The 25,008-nt window shown below is 39.6% G+C and overlaps 1 protein-coding gene across 4 annotated transcripts in view; it reads left to right on the top strand.

Annotated features, from left to right (window-relative positions):
- The first annotated feature begins 1,194 nt into the window (after positions 1–1,194).
- The window catches only part of VWA8 (von Willebrand factor A domain containing 8), a 473,608-nt gene continuing 449,794 nt past the window's right edge, over positions 1,195–25,008 (top strand). For all 4 annotated transcript variants that reach the window (XR_010318190.1, XM_003412602.4, XM_064270072.1 and 1 more), the window contains exon 1: positions 1,195–1,400. Coding sequence is in view for 3 of the 4 variants with exons in the window: in XM_003412602.4 (XP_003412650.2) it covers positions 1,238–1,400 (163 nt within the window). In the remaining variant the exon portion in view is untranslated. The remainder of the gene's footprint in view (positions 1,401–25,008) is intronic.

The following is a 25,008-nucleotide window of genomic DNA, read 5'->3' as shown; positions in this document are numbered from 1 at the left end:
GATGTTTATGAGTTCCGTTTTATTTTCTAAGATTTCCAATTTTTCTAGATTCATACTTCATACATTCTACACTCATGTTATTAATGGGTATTTGCAGCTGTTTCTTATTTTGAGTCGTGACACATCAGTAAATGAAGGTCTCATCCATGTCATTAAGGTCGACTCTACTTTAAGATGGCAGCTCTTCCTCAGTCATATTTTGAGTGCCTTCCAATCTGGGGGGCTCATCTTCTGGCACTATATCAGACAATGATCCACTGCTATTCATAACATTTTTCACTGGCTAATTTTTGCAGAAGTAGACCACTAGGTCCTTCTTCCTAATCTTAGTCTGGAAGCTCTGCTGAAACCTGTCCACCTTGGGTGACTCTGCTGGTATTTGAAATACTGGTGTCATTAGCTTCCAGCGTCACAGCAATATGCAAACCACCACAGGAAGACGAACTGACAGACGTGTGGGGTTTTTCTTACTAACGACATAAATTGTGTTCAAATAACACTTGTTCTACAGAATAACTGAACAGGTGCTCGACTTGTGTTCTTTCTGACATCTTGAGTACATATACATACATACATGCATATACATACACACACAAACACATCTGTATATTCTAAGGTGAGTTTTCCATTTGCAATGTAGGAGATAGTAATAAAACATGTAGAAAAAAAAAAAAGACAAACGAAGAGGCTTTCAAGTACTGCTTGAAAACACTCATATGAATGCTGTGCGAATGAATAAAGGGGAAAGCTCCCGTAATCTCGTGTATATTTTCAGCTTCTGAAAAAGTATTTGAAGCAGCGTAAAGAGAACTGTATTATAATAAAACTGAGCCATTAACCAGAGTTCAGTTAAGGATCGGAAGAGTCACACCGACAAAGGATTTTACAGGGCCACTGGGGGACAAGTGGAGACAGGCCTGGTGAGTCCAGGTGAGCAGTGCGGCGTGGAGGGCGCAGGTGCAGGCGCGAGGAGGGCAAGGCGCGCACCCAAGCCGAGGGCCCTCCCAGCCCAGCGCTCGGCCGCGCCTGCCCCACGGTCCGCCCCGGCGCCCTCCGCCCCCGCGGGCCCAGCCAGGCCGCTCGAGACTGCTGAAGCGGCCGCTCCGGGGGAAGGAGTTTCCGGCGGACTCGTGCGGTGCCGCTTCCTGTCCCCCTCGCCGCGCTGCCTCACGCTGCTTGCCCGGGACGCGGCTCGTGCCCCGGATCCCTCGCCGTGCCCTGCAGCGCCCCCAGCCCCATGCAGTCCCGGCTCCTGCTACTCGGGGCGCCCGCCGGTTGCGGCGGCTCGGCCACACGGCGCGTGCGTCTGCTCCTGCGGCAGGTGGTGTGGGGCAGGCCAGGCGGCGATGGGCGGCAGCCAGAGATCAGAGGGCTGCACGCCGGGGCGGGGGCCGACACAGGTAACCCTGCCGCCCCTGCGGTCCCTGTCGCTTTCCGCGCGCCCTCGCGTCCCTTCCTTGCTGCCTCGCTCCACTTGGGAAGGATCGCTGCGCGGGAAGCCTGGATGGAGGTTCTAGCCCTGATCTCTCTGTTAAGTGCTGTGTGACTCCGGGCAAGACGCTTGCACTCTCAGGGCTTTTAAAGTCTCATTCTGTAACCCGTGGGGCCTGGACTAGGGTCCTAGACGACCTGGAATACTGCTTTTTTCGCTCCACCCTCCCCCTGCTACTTTCCCCCCCACCAGAATCCAGACCTGGGTTATATTACGTGCTGAAGATTACGCATTGGTCGTCGTGAATGGTTGAAAGTGCCCCCAGTCCTGTGGGCCTGGAAGCAGTGTCGTACATTGTGCTGGCCAGGGGTGTCTGTCTTAGAAGGGTACACACCAAAGAACCCATAGTGCACGGTGTTTTAAATGTCCACAGCCTTTCCAAGTTTTACAGGAGTTTACTTTCTTGCAGGTTCACATATCCTAAGAGCTGTAAATCGCAGCCTAATTTAGTTTAAACAAACAAACAAACAAAACCCTGACTTTACAGTTTGGGAAGTTAAGACCGAGAGGGAGAGTTGCCTTGCTGGAGATCACAGAGCTGATTAGTGCCTACAGAAAATCACATAGTCTGATTTCTAAGCTCAAGTGTTTTTTGGCTGTTTTTAGGAATCCTTTTGGTTGTGTGTTGGGGTTAGGACATGTGTGCTGGTTAAAGGATGGGATGTATGTTGTTGCTCTTGAATGAATGGTAAAGGGATTCTAGGCAAGATTTTGTCAATGTCATTGTTTAGAATAACAGGCAGGTTTTCACTAAGAAATTGTAGGCTCTGTTGTTCCTGTTGCCCACTCCTTTCCCCAATTCCCCAAATCACTTTCCTTGCCAAGAAATGAGTGAGTATAAATCACATGTATTTCATTCATTTGATCATTTCTTGAATACATGCTTTTTTCTGGTAAAGAGTTGTGATCTCAAATTTGCCTTTCTTGATTACTGTGATTTTCATGGTGTTTGTTTTTTATTCTTTGTGTTTTTGTTTGTTGCTCCTTTGTCCTTGAAGGCAGAAGTCAAGGACATCAATATACAGCAATCTGTAACTTAAATTTTGGGTTGAACTCTTTGGATTGGAGTCCACTTCTGCACTCTCTAGCTCTGTGAATTTGAGGGTAGGTTACTTTACTTTGTGTCTCAGTTTTCTCAACTGTAAAAGGGGAATGTTGTTGTTGTTAGGCGCCCTGGAGTCTGGACTCATAGCAACCATACAGGACAGAGTAGAACTGCCCCGTAGGTTTCCAAGGAGCAGCTGGTGCATTTGAACTGTAGACCTTTTGGTTAGCAGCCGAGCTCTTAACCACTATGCCACCAAAAGGGGGATCAGAAGAATATTATTTTATAGGGTTATTGTGAGGATTTAATTAGTTAACAGAGTCCCTGGCACATATTAATGTTCAATAAAAGCCTACTTTATTCTATATTTTTAGCTATGTGAGAGTTAATCTGTTTCCTTGGCTTTAGGAGAAATGAAACTAGTTCCTTTTAGGTTCAAATCTGTTAGAACTATCTGGTAGGCAGATGGAGCAGAGTTAATTGATGTGAACTTTTTAAAAAATAAAAATGGTTCTTCGTACTTGAATAATACATGTTGATTGTAAAAACATTAGAAATGCAGGCAGGTGTGAATTTTTAAGGCGGTCCTTGGGTAGCACAGATGATTAAGTACTGTGCTACTGACTGCAAGATTTGCGTTTCTACCCAGAGATGCTCTGGAAGAAAGGCCTGGCGATCTGATTCTGAAACATCAACAGCCGTTGAAAACTCTGTGGCGCACAGTTCTACTCTGAAACACGTGCGGTTGCCATGAATCGAAATCAACTTGATGGTAGTGGTTTTTGGTTTATTATATAGGTATTGGTGATTAGTTCTAAACGCCCCCAAAACTTGTGTTATGCCCAGCAAATCAAAGTAGAGGGTTTGCTTCAAATGTGAGAGTTATGGACACAGTCTGGACAACATATTAACTTCGACTCAATCATTGGCTCTGGTGGAATCAGATCACAAGGAATAAGTTATGTTAAACCTGTTGCACTGCTGCTGTGAAAATGCACAAGGTTGAAGATATGAGGATAAATGCACTTGGAAACTCACCAGAGATGTGAACTCAGATAAGAACAGCTGAGAGCCAAGTGAACAGAAGGCAAGCTCTAGGTTAGCATCAAGTCACACACAGACGAATTTAAAATAACAAGTAGCAGTAAATTGTAATGGATTACAGTTTATGTTGGAAAGATACCCTCAGCTGCACTCATACTTGTGACCAGTAACTCCCTGTTTTCTCTTTGCATGTAATTGACGTTGCGTTCTGTGCCTGTAATTGAAACTGTTGTCCTCCTAGTTTGGAAATAGAGCAGTAGGGTACATAAACAATACGTGCAGGTTACGTACTGTTCTTATCTGTCCTGTGTTGTATGTTCCCAGAGGGTAGATGTCTTATTTGTTTTTTATATTCCTTTTGGTGCCTGTCAGTCCTTTGCCCTAGTAAGCGTTCAGTGGTTTACTGTGTTAAAGTTCATACAGAGAAGGAATGGAGAGGCTGGAATTGCCTTGATGGCTCTCAAGATAGGACCTTTATGAAGCCTGATAAGCAGAAGGAAGAGAGGGTCCTTTATTAAAAAAAGCAAGCAAACAAACAACTAAAAATGCTTTTTATCCTTTGTTATCAGGTACTATCCATAACTTGTAAATTCTTTATATTTCTTTACACTTCAATTAAGAATCTTGTCTCTTGGTTTTAGGACTAAAGAGGTAAACAAGGAGGTTATTTACTGTAAAGAGTTTTCAATAAAGAGTATTGGAGTGTTTTCACAGATGGAGCCAGGCCAGTTGGGTCAGTAGGACTCTTGAGTTTAAGCAGATTCAGATATGCCATAGGTCAGATGAGAGTCCTGAAAACATAACTCCAGGTAAACGCACACTGGCATAGTTAGGCCTGTCCCTTAACACCGGTGTTATTAAAAGGGCTCACTGTTTTTTCTTTGACTCTTTTATGTAAAATAAATTTGTTTATAAAGGTGTTTTTAAATAGTTTTTATACAAGCAATCTATGTTCGTTATAAAAAAGTGAAAAATACAAATCCCCTAAAGTATAATCCTCCCACCTAAATTCATAATTTTTAAATTTTTGGTGTTGATCCTATCAGATTATGTATCTATAAAATATGTATCCTTTAAAAAAAAATGGGATCACATCTGTTTTATATTTTCAGCCATTATTGTGTGTATATTAACATGTTGATAAATACTGTTGTACATGATCATTTTAAGTAGGTATTAATTAGGTTGATATATTTATCTATATAACTTATTTTACCAATTTTCCTTTCTTGGATTTTTAGGCTGTCGAATATTAAATATATAACACAGTACAATAAATATCTAATATTTAAATATATAAACACAACAGTAATGTATTTTTTGGTGATTTTTAGATTATATCCTTGGGCTACAGTAGAATTAAATAGTAATAAGTGACTTTGGGGAGGAGTGACTTCGAAATGACATAAAGAAGAACTGTACAAGTCCCTAAATGGTTTAGATCATAGCTCTGTATTTACTAGGTATTGAACCTTGGGGAAATTTTTAACTTCTTTGAACCTGCAGTTGGCTACTTTTGACCCCGAGCACATTCTGAACCTGTTGCGTAGTATTAAAGAATTTAGCAGTAAAATCCTGGAACGGTTGTAACCTAATAAATTGTTTAGAAGACCTGTATAAGGGTACACAGACTAACATGGAAATTTCCAAAAGCTTTGGTATTTTGTATAAAAAGTAGTCAATGGTGAAAACTAAACCAGTGATTCTTAACTATGGGTGATTTTCCTTCTCTACCCGCCATGACCCCAACGGACATTTGGGAATGTCTGGAGACACTTTGGTTGTCACAGCTGGGAGGGAAGGGATGCTACTCCTATCAGTGGGTAGAGACCAGGGGTGATTCTAAATACAATGCACAGGACAGGCTTTCACAAAAAAGAATTATGTGACCCAAAATGTCAATAATGCCACTCTTGAGAAACCTTGAACTAAACCAACTATATTGTCAAAGCTACAGATCATTGAATTGTGAGTATATTTCACAGAGTTGAGCATCCCATGGTATGTATATTCATTAACAGAATCTGTAGTCTCTGATATGTAAAGGATTAAGAGCATTAAAACCACATTTTACGAGAAGGGCTTCCACAGGTGTGCCTGAAATATATAGTTGAGAATAGCGGTGTAAGGATATTGGTAACAGAGCAACCAAGAGTGAAATAAGACAGTCATATAAGAAGTCTGAAGAATTACTAGATATTATCAATACCAAATAAAATGGACTGTGACAAAGCTATATATTGCAAGGTTTGTTGATTAAACGTTGAAGAAAGAATCAAGTCTTCTTAGTATACGGCCTATGGCAATGGCCATAAAGGAAAAGATACAGTTGTAGAAGATATAATTGGTAAAATTGTATATGAACAACAGCAAAAAAAGTGATCGATGAATCAAATTGCACTATCAAATAATACTTTTGCATAAAATAAAAAGAAAAATTTGCTATATAAAAAAGTGATCAAGGAATTCTTTTGGCTTAATGAATTTTGCTCTGAAAACTACTTGTTTGATGAATATTTATGATTGTTAGTATTGTTCTGATTAAAATGTTTTCAGAATACCTTCAGGGTCAAAATGTCCTATGTTCCTCTCTGAGCTTGTATTTGTAAAATGGGGATGGCTACATTTGCTTTGCTTGCCTTTACCTTATAAGAATTGCTGTATTAGCAAACATTTGGTTATAAATGGCAGAAACGTGCACAGAAAAATGTATTGATTTGTTCACAGAAGTAGGAAGCCCAATGGCTTCGGATCTGGCTAGATCTAGGCAGTTCAGGTGATGACTTTAGGGCTTGGGCCCTCTCTGCCTTACTGAATATGCTTTTCAATGCATTGGTTTCAACGTCAGGCATGCCTTCTTTGGGTGGTAGCTATGATGGTTTTACCAACAGCCCCGGGCATTCATTGATCTTAAAATTCAGTGTCAGAAGACAAGGAACATATTTTCCTGAGAGCTCTGACAAAAATCCAGGAGAGACCTCTTGCTGGCCGGTCTTGGATCATATGTGTTGTTTCTGAAACAATAATTATGGTCAGAGGGTAGAGTGTTCTGGCGAGACTTGTGGAGGGGTTTGGTGCAGGAGTAAAGGTTGGTGTTGGAATGAGTGATATAAACTCTACACTCAAACCAAGTGGCATGGGTTCTCCTCAGGATAGAGGGATTCTACTATTAAAAGAAAGGGAAGGAACAATGCGCACATAAAACACAACAGCTGTCCACTGAAAATGACCTCAAATTCAAGTGAGTGATGTCTGAAGGGGTTTGTTCAAAATCAAGTGCTGTATAAGAGGTATTACTAATTTTTAACTTGGATATAGACATTACTTTTCTAGAAACTTTTGGGAAATTCCTTTAAATTAGTATTATTGCCAAGTGATAAAATTAAGCTCGGTAACTTTAAATGTGGCCTACGTTTAATTTCGTTTGGAGGGCCTTATTTTTGAATAACAAAATGCTATGTTCTTGTAGACTGAATAGTGGTCTTCAAATATTTTTCTCATTATCTCCTAAAAGGATTTTGCAAATATGTGTTTATAAAATTATAAATATTAAACTTATATTTATAAACTATTTCTATATAATTTATATTTTTGCAAATATATTTTTATAAAAATTCGTATATATTTTTAGGTTGATACCTAAAAGCTTTCATGATATGTATAAATAGAAGTTATAAAGGATATTTTCAATGTATCATAGATATTGACATTAAAAACAATTGTTATTGCTAGGTGCTGTCAAGTCAGTTCTGACTCATAGCAACGTGTATGTACAACAGAAAGAAACACTGCCAGGTCGTATGCCATCTTCATAATCATTGCTATGTTTGAGCCCATTGTTGCAACTACTGTGTCAATCCATCTCGTCAAGGGTCTTCCTCTTTTTTGATGACCCTCTACCTTACCAACCATGATGTCCTTCTCCAGGAACTGGTCCCTCCTGATAAACATGTTCAAAGTACGTGAGATGAAGTCTCGCCATCCTCTCATCAAGGAACACTCTGGCTGTATTTCGTCCAAGACAGACTTGTTCATTCTTCTGGCAGTCCATGGTATATTCAGTGTTGTTCTCCAACACCATAATTCGAAGACATCATTTCTTCAGTCTTCCTTATTCATTGTTACAACCCTCTTTTTAGTCTGTCTTTGAAATGGAATAAAATATCCTATTAATTTGTTAGCCACTGTCTGTTTTGAAAGCAGATAAAAAGCTCTTCACCTGTCAGAAAATTTGGATCGTTCCTTTGTCTCCTTGAATTTGTACTTCAGTTAAACACTTCCTACTCATTTTATCTTAATGTATTTTTATTCTTGAAAGTATTTTATCATACTTTTTTGCAACAGAAAAGTCTAGGTGATAAAATGTTTCTGTCATTACAATTATTAGTGTATAATCATCCAAAAGATCATCAATATATTAAAAATTTTGTTAAAAACTGTTATTTTGTAGAAACATACCTATTGACGGTATGAGTAGAATTTCTCCCAGCTGAATATTAATTAATATAGTTGGTATTTCCCAGTTGAATACTATTGGTAGACTCCAAGGAATTTTGATATAGCAGTATCACTTAGTTCTTTGTGCTAAGTTATATACCAAAAATAATATGTTGATCTATTATTGAAAGTATTGTTTTGATGCTCTATCACTGACAGCTTGATTAGGACCACCTTCAGTTTTCTTGGTAGCAGAGAATTGGAAACCACCTGTCTTACACAAGGATGTCATATCCAGCTGCTAGAGTCACTGCTGCCTCAATTTCTAGGAGGTTCACTTAACAGACTTTAGCAAAATTAATAAAATGGCTGTATCTGTTACATTCTTACTTAGAGGCTCCTTGTTTAACTTAGTGCACTCAGAAAGAGTTGGTAAAATAAAACTATTAATTTCAGCACACGTTTGTCAATAATATTTGCCAATTGTACTTGCCAATATAATATTGTTTTGAGAAAATATTTTTGCCTTATCACATGTTTAATTACCTTTTTGTTAAATTCTTAAAGTTTCACAATTAATAAAGGTAAGTCAGTATTGTCAAACCAATGAGCCAAATGAGACTTTCTGACAGAAAATGTATTTTCACCTTTTATTTCGTATGAGTGTGTTAGTATATGTTTTAAGAAATGTTACAAAACCATGGAAAAATAAAATATGGACCACATTTTGTAAGCTAGATTACTAAATTCAGTAAAGTCAAGAATAAAGGAATCTAGTCATTATATATTTACAGTATCTATTTGAAAATAGGAAACACTGGTGGCGCCGTGGTTAAGAGCCTCGGCTACTAACCGAAAGTTAGGCAGTTTGAATCCACCAGGTGCTCCTTGGAAACCCTATGGGGCAGTTCTACTTTGTCTTTTAGGGTCTCTATAAGTCGAAGGAAACCCTGGTGGCGTAGTGTTTAAGTGTACGGCTGCTAAACAAAGACTTGGCAGTTCGAATCTGCCAAGTGCTCCTTGGAAACTCTATGGGGCAGTTCTACTCTGTCCTGTAGGGTTGCCATGAGTCGGAATCGACTCGACAGCACTGGGTTTGGTTTTTGGTTTTATGAGTCAAAATCCTCTCGATGGCAATGGGTTTGGTTTGGCTTATTTGATAATATATAATAATGCAGTTCTTTCATATTATTTTTAATAAAGTAATATTAATTAAAGTAAGTTGTTTATGTAATGGGGACTATGATAGAAAGCATGGTTTTTTTAAATTAAGCGTGTATTGAGCTTGTTGATGGCATTAGGGAATAATTAAATCAAAATCAGAAATAAATTCATCAATTTCTTTAGACACTGAGCAAACTTTTGACATTTTATTTAGTGAAATTAAAAACTAATTGGTTCAGCAGCTGGCATATAATTTTTTTATAATAAGAGTTAGGAAGTAGAAACATCTTATAAGATGAGGAATGACTAATTGGAACACATATTTCATGGTATAATTTGTTTGAAAATGAGTTTTTAACTGTCTTATTGAAAGATACGTGTCTGATCTGAAAGAAACATTTAAATGTTTTCTGTGTGGTGTTTATCCAATATCTTGTGAAAAATTTGGTAGCACTGAAAACCATTTTAGGTATAGTCAAATAAGCGTCAATAAATGTGTACTGCTTGAGGTGTTCAGAGGTGCTTTTTTTTTTTTTTTTTCTTCAGCTAATGACATGTTCTCAAGATAAGAACTGAGAAAACCTGGAAGATTTGGCTTGCCTCTAAGTATATGAAAAAGCCATTTCTACCTCAATTTTTGCAGTTTTGCTTTGCTCTTTGAGCTCTCCCATCTTGGGTTATTTTGAAAATACTCTCATTTTCCCACTCTGCAAGATACTATACCTGACACAGGCCAACACAGACTAAAATATTCTAGTCAGTTCTAAATAGGTACACTTCACTTTATATATATACATATATATTAAAAAAAAACTGTTGCCATCAAGTCGGTTCCAACTCATAGTGACCCTAAAGGACAGAGTGGAACTGCCCTATAGGGTTTCCATATATATATATATATATATTTATTTATTTATATATAGAATTTATTTTACTTTTGTTGTTGAGAATATCCACAGCAGGACAAACACCAGCTCAACAACTTCTATGTGTACAGTTCAGTGACATGAATTATATTCTTCAGGTTGTATAATATTCTCACCCTCTACACTTCACTCTTAATATAAGTGTGTAAGACATGGAAAAATAAGTCCTAGGCAGGCTTATGTTGATTTGAATAATTTTTAAAGGAGGCTTACCCCAGATCATAATTTAATATGTCCCCTTGTTTGGTGCCCAGGAGCAGTGCATCAAGTTAAAATAAGTGAGGGAAGGGCTATCCTGCCAGTGCCTATGGGAATGGAGAAACTACAGGCCAGTTCTCGGTCAGATCCGTTTTAGGGAAGAACACATGGAAATGAGAATCTGAAAACTGACCCGCTTAAGACTGCCATACTCTTGGAAAGTGTTCAGGTACCCTAATTCAGAGACCACTGTTGTGGAGGAGACATAATCATTGTAACATAGTGTGAACAATGCTGTTACAGAACCATAAGCCAGGTACCATGCTAGCAGAAAGATGGGAATGGAGTGGAAGTGGAGATGGTGCTGAAGTTAAGAAGGGTCAGGAGGGAGATGAAGATATTTGGGTAGTAGTTGTGAGTTGTGTAAAGTGAAAATACTGTGAGAGATGTGGAAGGCCTTCTAGGATGAGGGAATAAAGTATCAAGACAGGAAAGAAACAAAACAACGTTAGGTTGCCGAGTTGAGAGGTAAGGCCTGAGAGGACATGAGCTAGACTGTAGAATCCACTGTGTCCAAGAGTTTGTCCTTTATCCTGTGTTTTTTTTTCAAACCTTTTAAAATCTCGTTTTGTACTACCATTTTGCTTAGTCTTCTGCATCTACGCCAGCTAGGCAGGTTTTTGTAGTCCTGTACTCTCTGTAATTTGTATTGTGTGTTTTCAAATTTCATAGTTTCTTTTTCCTTAAGGTTCTGGGATGCATCCCCGAGGAATGGGGTTGGAGCCCCTGCACTTGCCCTTCCCCTCACTGTTAGAAGCATTGCTGTAGGTAGTAGGGAGTTACACCCTTTAAGAGACAGAATGCAGTTATCAGATTTGCATTTCAGATTGATCACTTTGGGAGTATGTCGGCAGACTGATTGGTGAATACAAAGTTCAGGGAGAGAAAGTAGTTAGGATATTGTAATGAACCTGTTGCCCTTGAGTCAGTTCCCTCTCAAGGCAACTCCATGTATTTCAGAGTTCAACTGCTCCATAGGGTTTTCTTGGTTGTGATCTTTACAGAAGCAGATTGCCAGGCCTTACTTCTGTGCTGCTGCTGGATGGGTTTGAATCATTAACCTTTAGGTTAGTAGTTGAGCACAAACTGTTCATGTCACCCAGGGACCTTGGATATTGAAATAGTTCAGGTGAAAAATGATGAAGCCCCATAGTAAAGGAATTGAGAGAAAAATTAAAGTAGCAGAGTCTTTATTGTCTGATTGGATATGGAAGTTCTACAGAGTCTTGGAGAACGCCCAGGTTTCTGTGGCGGGGGGAACCTGGATGGGTGACGATGTCAGTTACTGAGATAGGAACACAGGAGGTGCAGATGGCAGGAGATAGTTGGACAACACGAAAGAGAGCATAGAGAGATTTATTTTTCTCATGTTGAAGTTGAGATGTGTCAGGAGTATCTAGGTAAAGTGTCCAGTAGGCTTCTGGCTGGTATGAAACTCGGGAGGCAGATGTGAGCCAAAGTAGACACTTAGAGGTAATTGCACAGAGGTCAGAGATGGGCCATTGTATGAATTAGGGGATGTGTAGCATGGCAATAGAAGAAGGCCAAGAGCATCACCCATTTAAGGTAGGGTTGGTAAATGCCCATATGAATGTCATGACTCCTCCCCATTGCCTACAGCACACATGGCTAATTGATCACTGACCTATTTTTCAAGGAGTCCAATTTCCATTGTGATTTCTTCTTTGGATTTTTTATAGGTGTGTTGCTTGGTTTCCAAATATTTGGAGATTTTCTAGTTACCTTTTTGTTATTGCTTTTTAATTGCATTGTGTCTGAACAGCATACTTTGTATGATTTCAGTCCTTTGAAATTTTGTAAGACTTGCTTTATGGTCTAGCCTATGATTTATGTTGGTGAATGTTTTATATGCATTTAAAAATATGCATTCTGCCATTGTTGGGTCTAGAATTCTACAAAGGTCTATTAGGTTGAGTGCTTAATGGTGGTTTTCGAATATTCTCTCCTTATTGCTATATCCTTTTCTTTCTTTTTTTTTTTTTTGGTCTTCTTCCACCATCAATTACTGAGAGAGGTATGTTAAAATATTTAGATATGACTGTAGATCTGTCTATTTCTACTTTTATTTCTGTCAGTTTTTGTTACGTGTATTTTGAAGTTCTATTATTAGATACATATACTTTGGGGATTGTCGGGTCTTCCTGATGAAGCGACACTTTATCACTATGAAATGTTTGTATTTATCTTTGATACTACTATTCCTTGTCTTGAAGTTGCTTTGTCTGATACAAACTTTAGCCTTACTAGCTTCATTATGATTAGTATTTTATAGTATTTTTTTTCTCATTCTTTAACTCTCAGCCTATCTGTGTTGTTGTATTTAAAGTGCATCTCTTGTAAGTGAGGTATGGTTGTATTTTTAAATGGGGTATTCAGGGTGAGCCAAATAAGCAAAGACTTATTAGAAGGCAAGAGAGTGAGCCATGTGGGTTATGCTGGTTATTTTCCATTCGCCTCTTCAGATCCTCTGTCTACCCTTCTTCACCCTGCTCTGTCCTGGGAGGGTGGACTTAAATGGATTGCACCAATGGGCTCCTGTGCCTTCTGACTTCTGGAAGGCACTGGAAAGAATTTGGAGAGTGGAAAGAGTGAGGTTGAGGTATTTACTCCTTCCTTGCCAGGCCTCCACCATAGATTTCCTGTATTCTGCCACAAAAGATCACAGGAGGCCTTCTTAATACAGTTATTCTCTGCTTGCCTTTGTCCCTTGCCCTGAAGCAGGCCTAGGAGCTGTAATGGCTTTCTGTTATCATTAGTCCCAGAGTACTGCACTATTGTTGGTTTTCCTAAATTCTGCCAAAACCTAAACCAAACTTACTGATGTTGAGTCAAATAGTGACCCTATAGGACAGAGTAGAACTAAGTAGGGTTTCCAAGGCTGTAAACCATTTTTTTAAATTAATCATTTTAATGCGTACAATTCAATGGCGTTTAGTACAATTCACAATGTTGGGCAAGCACCGCCTCTGTCAAGTTCCAAACCATTTTCATCACCCCAGAAGAAAATCCAATACCCATTAAGCAATTGCTTCCCATCTTCTCCTACCCCAGTCCCTGGCAACCACCAATATGCTTCTGTCTCTGTGGATTTACCTATATTAGATATTTCATATAAATGGAATCATAGAATATGTGACCCTGAGTCTGGTTTCTTTCGCTTAGCGTAATGTTTTACCATGTTGTAGTGTCTATCAGAACTTCATTCCTTTTTATGACTGAATAATATTCCACTGTATGTATGGAATGTATACCACATTTTGTTCATCCGTACATCCGCTGAGGGACACTTGGGTGGTTTCCACCTTTTGGCTACTGTGAATAGTGCTGCTGTGAACAATAGTGCTGCTTGTACAAGTTTTTGTTTGAACACCTTTTTTAAATTCTTTAAAAAATTTTTTTTTGTTATAATATAGATGAAGATTTATAGAACAAACTAGTTTCTCATTAAACGGAACATATATTGTTTTATGATATTGGTTAACAACCCCATGGCATGTCAGCACTCTCCCATTCCAACCTTGGGTTTCTTATTACCAGCTTTCCTTTCCTCTCCTGCCTTCTAGTCCTTGCCCCTGGGCTGGTGTGCCCCTTTAGTCTTGTTTTGTTTTATGGGCCTGTCCAATCTTTGGCTGAAGGGTGAACCTCAGGAGTGACTTCATTACTGAGCTGAAAGGGTGTCCGGGGGCCATACTCTAAGCGTGTCTCCAGTCTCTGTCAGGGTAGCAAGTCTGGTCTTTATTTGAGTTAGAATTTTGTTCTACATTTTTCTTGAGCTTTGTCTGGGACCCTCTATTGTGATCCCTGTCAGAACAGTCAGTGGTGGTAGGCAGGCACCATCTGGTTGTACTGGACTCAAGTCTGATGGAGGCCGTGGTAGACATGGTCCATTAGTCCCTTAGACTAATTTTGGTCTTGTATCTTTAGCTTTCTTCATTCTTCCTTGCTCCCGAAGGGGTGAGACCAGTGGAATATCCTAGGTGGCTGCTCACAGGATTTTAAGACCCCAGACACTACTCACCAAAGTGGAATGTAGAACATTTTCTTTATAAATGATGTTATGGCAATTGAGCTAGATGTTTCCAGAGACCATGGTCCCCACAAGCCTGTAAATCTTTACAGAAGCAGATTGCCAAACCTTTTTCTTGTGGAGCGGCTGGTGGATTTGAACTGCTTACCTTTTGGTTAGCAGCTGAGTGCTTTAACCACTACACCACCAGGGGCTCAAACTTTGCCCACATCCTTTTAAATTATTCCATTATTATAACAATAAAAACAAAAACCTGTTGCTGTCGAGTTGATTCGGACTCATAGCGGCCCAACAGGGCAGAGTAGAGCTGTCCCCAGGGTTTCCAAGGAGCACCTGGTGGATTCAAACTGCTGAACATTTGGTTAGTGGCCGTAGCTCTTAACTGCTGTGCTACCAGGGCTCCTCCTTTACTATACTCTCTTCAATTACCCAAATTGAATGTTCTACCTGTTTCTTGCTGGGACCCTGGTAGATAAATGAATATTTTGAGAAGAAGCATTTTAGTCAGTGGGACAATTCAGTGCAAAGGCTGAAACGGATGTGTGTTTGGCATATTCAAGGAACACTGAGGAGACCAGTGTGGCTGGAATAGAATAAGTGAGGGGAAGACTGTCAGTAGAAGGTGAGGTCAGAAAGGGAGCCAGATTAGGAACAGCTTGCATTTGAACAGAAGGGTGACGTTAGTGGATTCCTGTTTAATTAGGATCTCTACGGCTGTTTGGTTGAGAATAGACTGTAGGGGAGGAAGGGCTGAAACAGAAGATGTGCTAGGAGGTGAGAGATAACAGTAGTAGAGAATGTGGGGAGAAGTGAGATTATGTCTTAAAAGTCAGTGAGATTTTCTGATGGATCGGAGTGAGAGAGAAAAATTAAAAATGACTTCAAGCTTTTTGGTTAGAACAACTGGAAGGATGAAGTTGCCATTAGCAGAAATGAGGTACACTGCGGGGGGATTGCGTTTTGGTGGAAAGATCTGAAGTTCAGTTTTGAATACGTTAAGTTTGAGCTACCTATTAGACATTCAAATATCTGTTGGATATCCATGCTTGGAGTTCAGAGGTCTGGGTTGGAGATATATATTTGGGAGCCAGCAGTGTATTACAAAAAACAAAACAACAAACCCATTGCTGTCAAGTCGATTCCAACTTATAGCGACCTATAGGACAGAGTAGAACCGCCTGTAAAGTTTCCGAGGAGCGTCTGGTGAATTTGAACTGCCAACCTTTTGGTTTATAGCTGAGCTCTTAACCACTGCGCAGCCAGGGCTCCAGCAGTTTATTAGTTGCATTTAAAGACATAAGCCTGGGTGAACTCATCAAGGAGCAACTGCAGATACAGTAGAAAAGAGGTGTAAGAACTGGGCCTCAACACTCAGTGTTAAGAAGTTGAGAGAAGAAAAAAAAAACAAAGAAGTGGACTCATTGAGGATTCACCAGTGACACAGGAGGAAGACAGAGAGTGGTAAAACCCTTCATTGTGTAAGTCTTGTTGGGAGGCAGGGCCTTGACTGCACTAGACACCCTGGCAGTCAGGCTGTGTGGGTAATAACATAGACTTGGCCAATTAAATGCCCCACCCAAGGCTGAATCATGAGGGAGTTACGCAGAGGCTGCAGGAACAGTTTATTTATGGCAGTGTCCAAAGTCCAATGTTGTCAATGTCAAGAACAACATAAAAAGACATAACAACAAAATATAGTGGGAGAACCTTGACTAAATTTTGAATTAAAAAAAGCAACTATATAAGACATTTTTGGGACAATTGAGTAAATTTGAATTAATCCCGGAATTACAGATAATTTTCTTAGGTATCATATTGGTCTTATGTTCATATATGAGAATGTTCTTATTTATTATATGTTCTGATGTCTTTAAACTAAAGATGAAGAATCATAATTTCTACAATGTAAGATAAAAGTCAAGTATATATGTTTATCTAAAGAGATAAAACAAGTGTTCCAAAATGTTAACAGATAAAAGATATGTAAGTGTTCATTGTAGTATTTTTCTAGCTTTTCTGTAGGTTTGAAAAATATCAAAAAGTTCAGGGAAAAATACTGTCCACTGATAGTGGTGTCCTATGGTATGGATATAGTGGCGGCAGTAGCAGTATCTCAATAAGTTTTTTCTGGGCTGTGACTTTGACTTTGCTTCCTGTTGCTTTCTGGACTCTTTTTCTTTTCATTGTGCTTTAGGTGAGAGTTTACAGTACAAATTAGTTTCTCATTAAAAAATTTATACACAAATTATTTTGTGACATTGGTTGCAAGCCCTGTGTTGTGCTAGCACTCTCTTCTGTTCCCTTTCCACCTGGGTTCCCCGTGGCCATTCATCCAGTTTTCCTGTCCCTTTCTGCTAGTCATTGCTTTTTGGCAGGTGTTGCCCATTCGGTCTCATATATTTGATTGAACTAAAAAGCACATTCCTAACATGTGTTCTTGTTTTTTTTATAGGCCTATCTAATCTTTTGGAAACCCTAGGGTGTGGTGGCATAGTGGTTAAGTGCTATGGCTGCTAACCAAAGGGTCGGCAGTTCGAATCCGCCGGGTGCTCCTTGGAAACTCTATGGAGCAGTTCAACTCTGTCGTATAGGGTTGCTATGAGTCGGAATCGATTTGACGGTACTGGGTTTGGTTTGGTTTGGCTTTTTGGTCTAATCTTTTTTTTTTTTTTTAGCTGAAGGGTGGACTTCAGGAGTGGTATCAGTACTGAGTTAGCAGGGTGTCTGGGGGCCATAGTTTTGGGGGTTCCACCAGTTTTTGTCAGACCAGTAAGTCTGGTCTTTTTTGTATATGTATGTGGATTTAAATTTTGTTCTACACTTTTCTCCCGCCCTGTCCGGGACCCTCTATTGTGATCCTTGTCAGAGCCGTTGGTGGTAGTAGCTGGGCACCATCTAGTTCTTCTGGGCTCAGGGTGGTGGAGGCTCTAGTTTATGTGGTCCATTAGATCTTTGGACGAATATTTTCCTTGTGTCTTTGGTTTTCTTCATTCTCCTTTGCTCTGGATGGGATGAGACTATTAGATATATCTTAGATGGCTGCTCGCAAGCTTTTAAGACCCCAGATGGTACTTACCAAAATAGGATGTAGAACATTCTCTTTATGAACTGTATTATGTCAATTGTCCTAGATGTTCCCTGAGTCCATGGTCCTCAGCCCCAGCAACTCTGCCCCTCAAGGTGTTCGGATGTGTCTAGGAACTGTCTATGACTTTGCCTTGGTCAAGTTGTGCTGATTTCCGCTATATTGTATGTTGTCTTTCCCTTCACCAAAGTTAACACTTGTCTACTGTTTAGTTAGTGATTGTCCCTCCCAATCTCTCTCCTCCTTCGTAACCATCAAAGATTGTTTTTTTTCTGTGTGTAAACCTTTTCTTGGGTTTTTATAATAGTAGTCTCGTACAATATTTGCCCTTTTGTGACTGGCTTATTTTACTCAGTGTAATGCCCGCCAGTGTAATGCCATCCATGTTGTGAGATGTTTCACGGATTCATTATTATTTTTATCGTTGTGTAGTATTCCATTGTGTGTGGACTGCTTTTAGAATCTGGGCCTCTAAGTAACCCATGATTCCTGTGAGCTATTTCATATAGCTACTGTAACAGAGGTCCTTTAACCTGCTGTAAAGGACCTCTTTAAAGTGTTGAAAAGCAAAGATGTCACCTTGAAGACTAAGGTATGCCTGACCGAGGCCATGTTATTTTCATTCACATCATACGTATGTGAAAGCTGGACAGTGAATAAGGAAGACCGAAGAATTGACGTCTTTGAATTATGGTGTTGGCAAAGAATATTGAATATACACCATGGACTGCCAAAAGAACGAACAGATCTTTTTTGGAAGAAGTACAACCAGAATGCTCCTTAGAAACACAGATGGTGAGACTGCATCTTACATACTTTGGACATGTTGTTAGGAGGGATCAGTCCTTGGAGAAGGACATCATGCTTGGTAAAGTACAGGGTCAGCGGAAAGACCCTTCATGAGGTGGATTGGTACAGTGGCTGCAGCAGTGGGCTCAAGCATAACCATGATTGTAAGGATGGCGCAGGATTGGGCAGTGTTTGTTCTCTTGTGCGTAGGGTCGCTATGAGTCGGATCAACTCAACAGCACCTAACAACAACAACAATTGTAGCAGAAACTCTCCAATGTCCATTTATAAAGCTGTTTTGGGATGGGGTTTCTGTACAACAGTTAAATGAAACAGCTCATAGTATAGAGACAAAATTAAATGAAATAACATAAGGTAATGTGTCTATAACAATATTTGCCACATAACCAGTACTCAATAAATATTTGCTAATCACTGGACCGCTTCAGAGGAAAATTCCTTTGATTTGTATAGTTGAACTCTAAATATACATGCATTCTGTTTTAAAAATTATACCTGTGTTTTACATAGTGTTTCTATTTTTCTCTCAAATGTTTTTATATTTTGGTTTGCAGTTTTTACTTCGCTGTTTGACATTTACAAAACTGTCCTCAGTAAACAGTGATTGCTTGCCTGCTATTTAGCTGTCTGTCTTCACCTGAAATTTTCTGTTGGCTACATACCTTGTATGTAGGCTTTAGCTTATTTTGTGGAATAAGTTGAGGCAAAAACATGCCTTTGTATAGATAAATACTGTAGACTACCCCTTTATGAATGAAAACAAAGTTGGCACAGTGGTTTGGACACTGACTCTGGTATCATGTCAGATATTTTACCATCACCATTTTACATTTAGGAATTCCATTAGACAGAGTGAAGGGTGTCACAGTGGCAGATCTCCTGGCTCCTAAAACAAACAAAAACCGAACCCGTTGCCATCCAGTGCTATATTACTTTCTGGTAGTTTCATTTTATTATTCCTTACTGTCTGTCTCCTACATTTGAATGTGAATGAACCAAAGCACGAATTGTGCTTATATTACTCATCACTATGTTCCCAATGCCTACTGATTTGTAGGATTCTTTTGTATATTCTGAATTATAATTTTCTGTCTGTTACTTTTTTTTTAACTTTGTTTATTCTGTCTTATATACTACCACATATAGTAGTGTTAAGTTTTTTTTTTTTTTATTAATTTTTATTGAGCTTTAAGTGAACGTTTACAAATCAGGTCAGTCTGTCACATATAATCTTATATACACCTTACTCCATACTCCCACTTACTCTCCCCCGATGAGTCAGCCCTTCCAGTCTCTCCTTTCGTGACAATTTGGCCAGTTTCTAACCCTCTCTACCCTCCTATCTCCCCTCCAGACAGGAGATGCCATCACAGTCTCATGTGTCCACCTGATACAAGTAGCTCACTCTTCATCAGCATCTCTCTCCAACCCATTGTCCAGTCCCTTCCGTGTCTGATGAGTTGTCTTCGGGAATGGTTCCTGTCTTGGGCCAACAGAAGGTTTGGGGACCATGACTGCCGGGATTCCTCTAGTCTCAGTCAGACCATTAAGTCTGGTCTTTTTATGAGAATTTGGGGTCTGCATCCCACTGTTCTTCTGCGTTCTCTGTTGTGCTGCCTGTCAGGGCAGTCATCGGTTGTGGCCGGGCACCATCTAGTTCTTCTGGTCTCAGGATGATGTAAGTCTCTGGTTCACGTGGCCCTTTCTGTCTCTTGGGCTCATAGTTATCATGTGACCTTGGTGTTCTTCATTCTCCTTTGATCCAGGTGGGTTGAGACCAACTGATGCATCTTAGATGGCCGCTTGTTAGCATTTAAGACCCCAGATGCCACATTTCAAAGTGGGATGCAGAATGTTTTCATAATAGAATTATTTTGCCAATTGGTTTAGAAGTCCCCTTAAGCCATAGTCCCCAAACTTCTGCCCTTGCTCCGCTGACCTTTGAAGCATTCAGTTTATCCCGGAAACTTCTTTGCTTTTGGTCCAGGCCAGTTGAGCTGACCTTCCATGTATTGAGTATTGTCCTTCCATTCACCTAAAGTAGTTCTTATCTACTAACTAATCAGTAAATAACCCTCTCCCACCCTCCCTCCCTCCCCCCCTCATAACCACAAAAGTATGTGTTCTTCTCAGTTTATACTGTTTCTCAAGATCTTACAATAGTGGTCTTATACAATATTTGTCCTTTTGCCTCTGACTGATTTCACTCAGCATAATGCCTTCCAGGTTCCTCCATGCTATGAAATGTTTCACAGATTCGACACTGTTCTTTATCGATGCATAGTATTCCATTGTGTGAATATACCACAATTTATTTACCCATTCATCCGTTGATGGACATCTTGGTTGCTTCCAGCTTTTTGCTATTGTAAACAGAGCTGCAGTAAACATGGGTGTGCATATATCTGTTTGTATGAAGGCTCTTGTATCTCTAGGGTATATTCCGAGGAGTGGGATTTCTGGGTTGTATGGTAGTTCTATTTCTAATTGTTTAAGAAAACGCCAGATAGATTTCCAAAGTGGTTGTACCATTTTAGATTCCCACCAGCAGTGTATAAGAGTTCCAATCTCTCCACAGCCTCTCCAACATTTATTATTTTGTGTTTTTTTGGATTAATGCCAGCCTTGTTGGAGTGAGATGGAATCTCATCATAGTTTTAATTTGCATTTCTCTAATGGCTAATGATCGAGAGCATTTTCTCATGTATCTGTTAGCTGCCTGAATATCTTCTTTAGTGAAGTGCGTGTTCACATTCTTTGCCCACTTCTTGACTGGGTTGGTTGTCTTTTTGTGGTTGAGTTTTGACAGAATCATGTAGATTTTAGAGCTCAGGCGCTGGTCAGAGATGTCATAGCTGAAAATTCTTTCCCAGTCTGTAGGTGGTCTTTTTACTCTTTTGGTGAAGTCTTTAGATGAGCATAGGTGTTTGATTTTTAGGAGCTCCCAGTTATTGGGTTTCTCTTCGTCATTTTTGGTAATGTTTTGTATTCTGTTTATGCCTTATATTAGGGCTCTTAACATTGTCCCTACTTTTTCCTCCATGATCTTTATCGTTTTAGTGTTTGTTTTTAGGTCTTTGATACACTTGGAGTTAGTTTTTGTGCATGGTGTGAGGTATGAGTCCTGTTTCATTTTTTGGCAAATGGCTATCCAGTTATGCCAGCACCGTTTGTTAAAAAGACTATCTTTTCCCCAAGTAACTGACACTGGACCTTTGTCAATATCAGCTGCTTATATGTGGATGGATTTATATCTGGGTTCTAGTAGTGTTAAGTTTTAATGTTATAAAATATTTTGTCTTTTCCTTTTTTTTTTCTTATTTAAGAAGTCCTTCCTAAGGTCATCATCATGCCCTATATTTTTCTAATTATTTTATATTTATTTATTTTTTATATCGTTTTGAATTTATTTTTGTAAGAAGTGTGTGGTGGAGCTCTTACCTTGATTTTTTTTTTAAGAAATAGGTAGACATTTGTCAAGTTACCATGAATTATGTAATCTGTCCTCTTCCTCCATTGTTTGTTAGAAGGATGTCTATCAGACCCAATACTGAGGGCAAGGCTTGTAATGAGAACTGAAAATGTTCTTGTATTCAGTAATTACTACTCAACATCTGTTCTGTTAGGAGGCCAAGAAAATATAGTCCCCCTCTCCCCCAGGAAGAAAAATAACATGTATAAAGGCATTTTATTTGAAAATACGGTGCTGTAATTCTTCATGTTACAAACTATACTGTAGGGTTGGTTTTGGTAGTACATAACGTCACTCTTATATTGATAAGCAATGATACTACTAAAGAAAATCTCCTTTAGAAAGTAGCTAATTTATATTTTTCTGCATTAGTGAAATAGGGCAGGATCATCAGTCAGCCAAATACCTTGAAGTAAGTAGAGTTGTAATATGAGAACCTGATGAGCACCTGGTTTTTGAGGACATTAGGACTTAATGGACTAGTGATTCTCGAATTTGCATTGGAAATCACCCGGAGGGCTTGTTGAAACACAGTTCCTGATTCTGTGGGTGATAGTGGTGTGGTTATTTACTAGTGAGTCAGCCCTGGACTCATGGCGACCCCGTGCGCAACAGGGTTGCACCCTTGTGATCCACAGGGTTTTCACTGGTTGATCTTAGGAAGTAGATCTCCAGGCCTTTCTTCCTAGTCTGTCTTAGCCTGGAAGCCTCACTGAAACCTGTTCTACATTAGAGCAACACACAGGCATCCACTGACAGATGAGTGGTGGTGGTTGGGGCCCGAGAATTTGCATTTCGAGTCCCAAATGATGCTGAGGCTGCTGGTGTAGGGACTGTCCTTTTATCACTTCCACAGACTTTTTGGAGACAAAGAGTTGATAGGTGGAGGGGGTAAGAGTAGGTATAGTAGGCTATGGAGGAGGTTTGCAGCCCTTTGGATTTTTGTCCTCAATATGTTTTGCCTGGTCTTATTCTGGCTGCTAATTTTGGGCTTAGCAACAATTTTGTTTTGTATGTCTTCCTAATCTTTCTCAATTTACTACAAAAACCAAAAAAACCAAACCCACTGTCATCGAGTCGATTCCTACTTATAGCGACCCTACACATCTGTAATAAATTTCTTCATCTATAAAAACTTTTTCACAGATTTATAAATTTCCTCATCTGTAAAATATCTGTCTCATGGGGTTATTTTGGAAATGTGTACTTAGAAGATAGTAAGCATTAAACAAGTGTTGGCTGTCACTGTTATTCTTATTACCATCCTGATTTATGGTGTTAGTCTTACGCCAGCATACCTCATTAGCTCTCAGCTGGTGATGCCGAGAGATGTGTTTTGCACAGCTACTTTTTCTGCGTGTCTCTGAGTTCTTTCCAAGCATAGATCCAGGTGCAGATGGCATTAACCTGCCTTTTTTGCTGTTAGAGAGAGTAAAGCTTAGAAAGACTGTTTGGTTTAGTGTCTAATCTTGCACTTCAGAAGATCAGCTACAGATTAATGTTACTTTAAAAGAATTAGAGGCTTTTAGAGGTTACTGAGAATTTACTGTTCTGTTCTGCGTGTTTCAACTAGGAATTCTTGGCATATATGCCACTGGGAGTTTGTCCTTTTAATGTACCTAGAAATATTGAACTTTTAGGTAGTTTTCTGGAAAACTTGAAATTGCATATAATAAAAACAAAGACTGGTAAAGATGCAAAAAGTTTGAAGGTACATGTCAAAATTTCACCCTATTGATGCTTTGAATAGTCTTAAACAAAATGCATCCTTTTAATCGTTGTTGACCATATTAACATTATTGTTAATGAAAAAAAAAGCTGGATAATATATTTGATTGTATTTTATCTTTTTCTTTTTTCCTAAGCTAGCATTTAAAATGTGAATATCACTGATGCCTTGTTTCTCCTTTATATAACTTTGGATAGAAGTTTGAGAGCAGAGTCTCTGGTGCCTGACATAGTTAGATGTGTGGAGTGTTTTGGTAATATCCCCATGGGGTTTACATTAGCTTTACCTTAAGTAATTTGGTCTTTATATACTCTTAGAATTTCCTGAATAATTGTGGTGAAACTCTGGTGGTGTAGTGGTTAAGAGCTACGGCTGCTAACGAAAGGGTCTGCAGTTGGAATCTACCAGGCGCTCCTTGGAAACCATGGGGCAATTCAACTTTGTGGTATAGGGTTGCTATGAGTCGGAATTGACTGGACGGCAGTGAATTTTTTTTTTTTTTTTAATCTATGGAGCCCTGGTGGTGTAGTGGTTAAGAGCTTGGCTGCTAACCAAAAGATCGGCAATTCGAATCCACCCGCCACTCATTGGAAACCCTGTGGGGGCAGTTCTACTCTGTCCTGTAGGGTCACTGTAGGGAATTGACTCGATGGCAGTGGGTTTGGGTTTTTGGTTTTGTTACCTATAGGTCTCCAAGCCACACCTGAGAGTTTATGCTAATAAGATGACTCAGGTGGGGGCTGGCCAGACGAGAAAGACCACCTCATGATATCAGCTAACTTCAGAGGAGGGGGGCAGGACTCAATCAATCATGCATATATAATATTGTTGTCGTTAGGTGCTGTTGAGTCAGTTTCGACTCACAGTGACCCTCTGTACCACAGAACGAAACACTGCCCAGTCCTGTGTCATCCTTAGAATCATTTTTATGCTTGAGCCCATTGTTGCAGGCACTGTGTCAGTCCATCACGTTGAGGTTCTTCCTCTCTTCTGCTGACCCTGTATACTTTACCAAGCATAATGTCCTTCTCCAGGGACTGATCCCTCCTGACAACATGCCCAAAGTATGTAATACACACTCTTGCCATCCTTGCTTCTAAGGAGCATTCTGGTTGTACTTCTTCCAAGACAAATGTGTTCGTTCTTCTGGCAGTCTATGATATATTCAACATTCTTTGCCAATACCACAATTCAAAGGCATCAGTTCTTCTTCGGTCTTCCTTACTCATTGTCCAGCTTTCACATGCATATAATGTGGTTGAAAATACCATGACTTGGGTCAGGCACACCTTAGTCTCCAGGGTGACAAAAACCCAAACCCGTTGCCTATGTAATGAGGTCCCATTAAAGGCTCTGGACATATATGCTCTCTGGGTTTCCTGGCTGGTGTAGACATTGATACAGCTGGGAGGGTAGCATATTTCTTTCTGGAACATGGAAAATCTGCGTTGGAAACCCGTCCCAGACCTTGCCCTATGTATGTCTTCATTTATATCTT

This window comes from Loxodonta africana, chromosome 17 (genome assembly GCF_030014295.1).
Source record: "Loxodonta africana isolate mLoxAfr1 chromosome 17, mLoxAfr1.hap2, whole genome shotgun sequence".
NCBI classification, from domain to species: Eukaryota; Metazoa; Chordata; class Mammalia; order Proboscidea; family Elephantidae; genus Loxodonta; species Loxodonta africana.
Note: the sequence above shows the minus strand (reverse complement) of the source record. Positions and strands in the feature narration are given on the sequence as shown.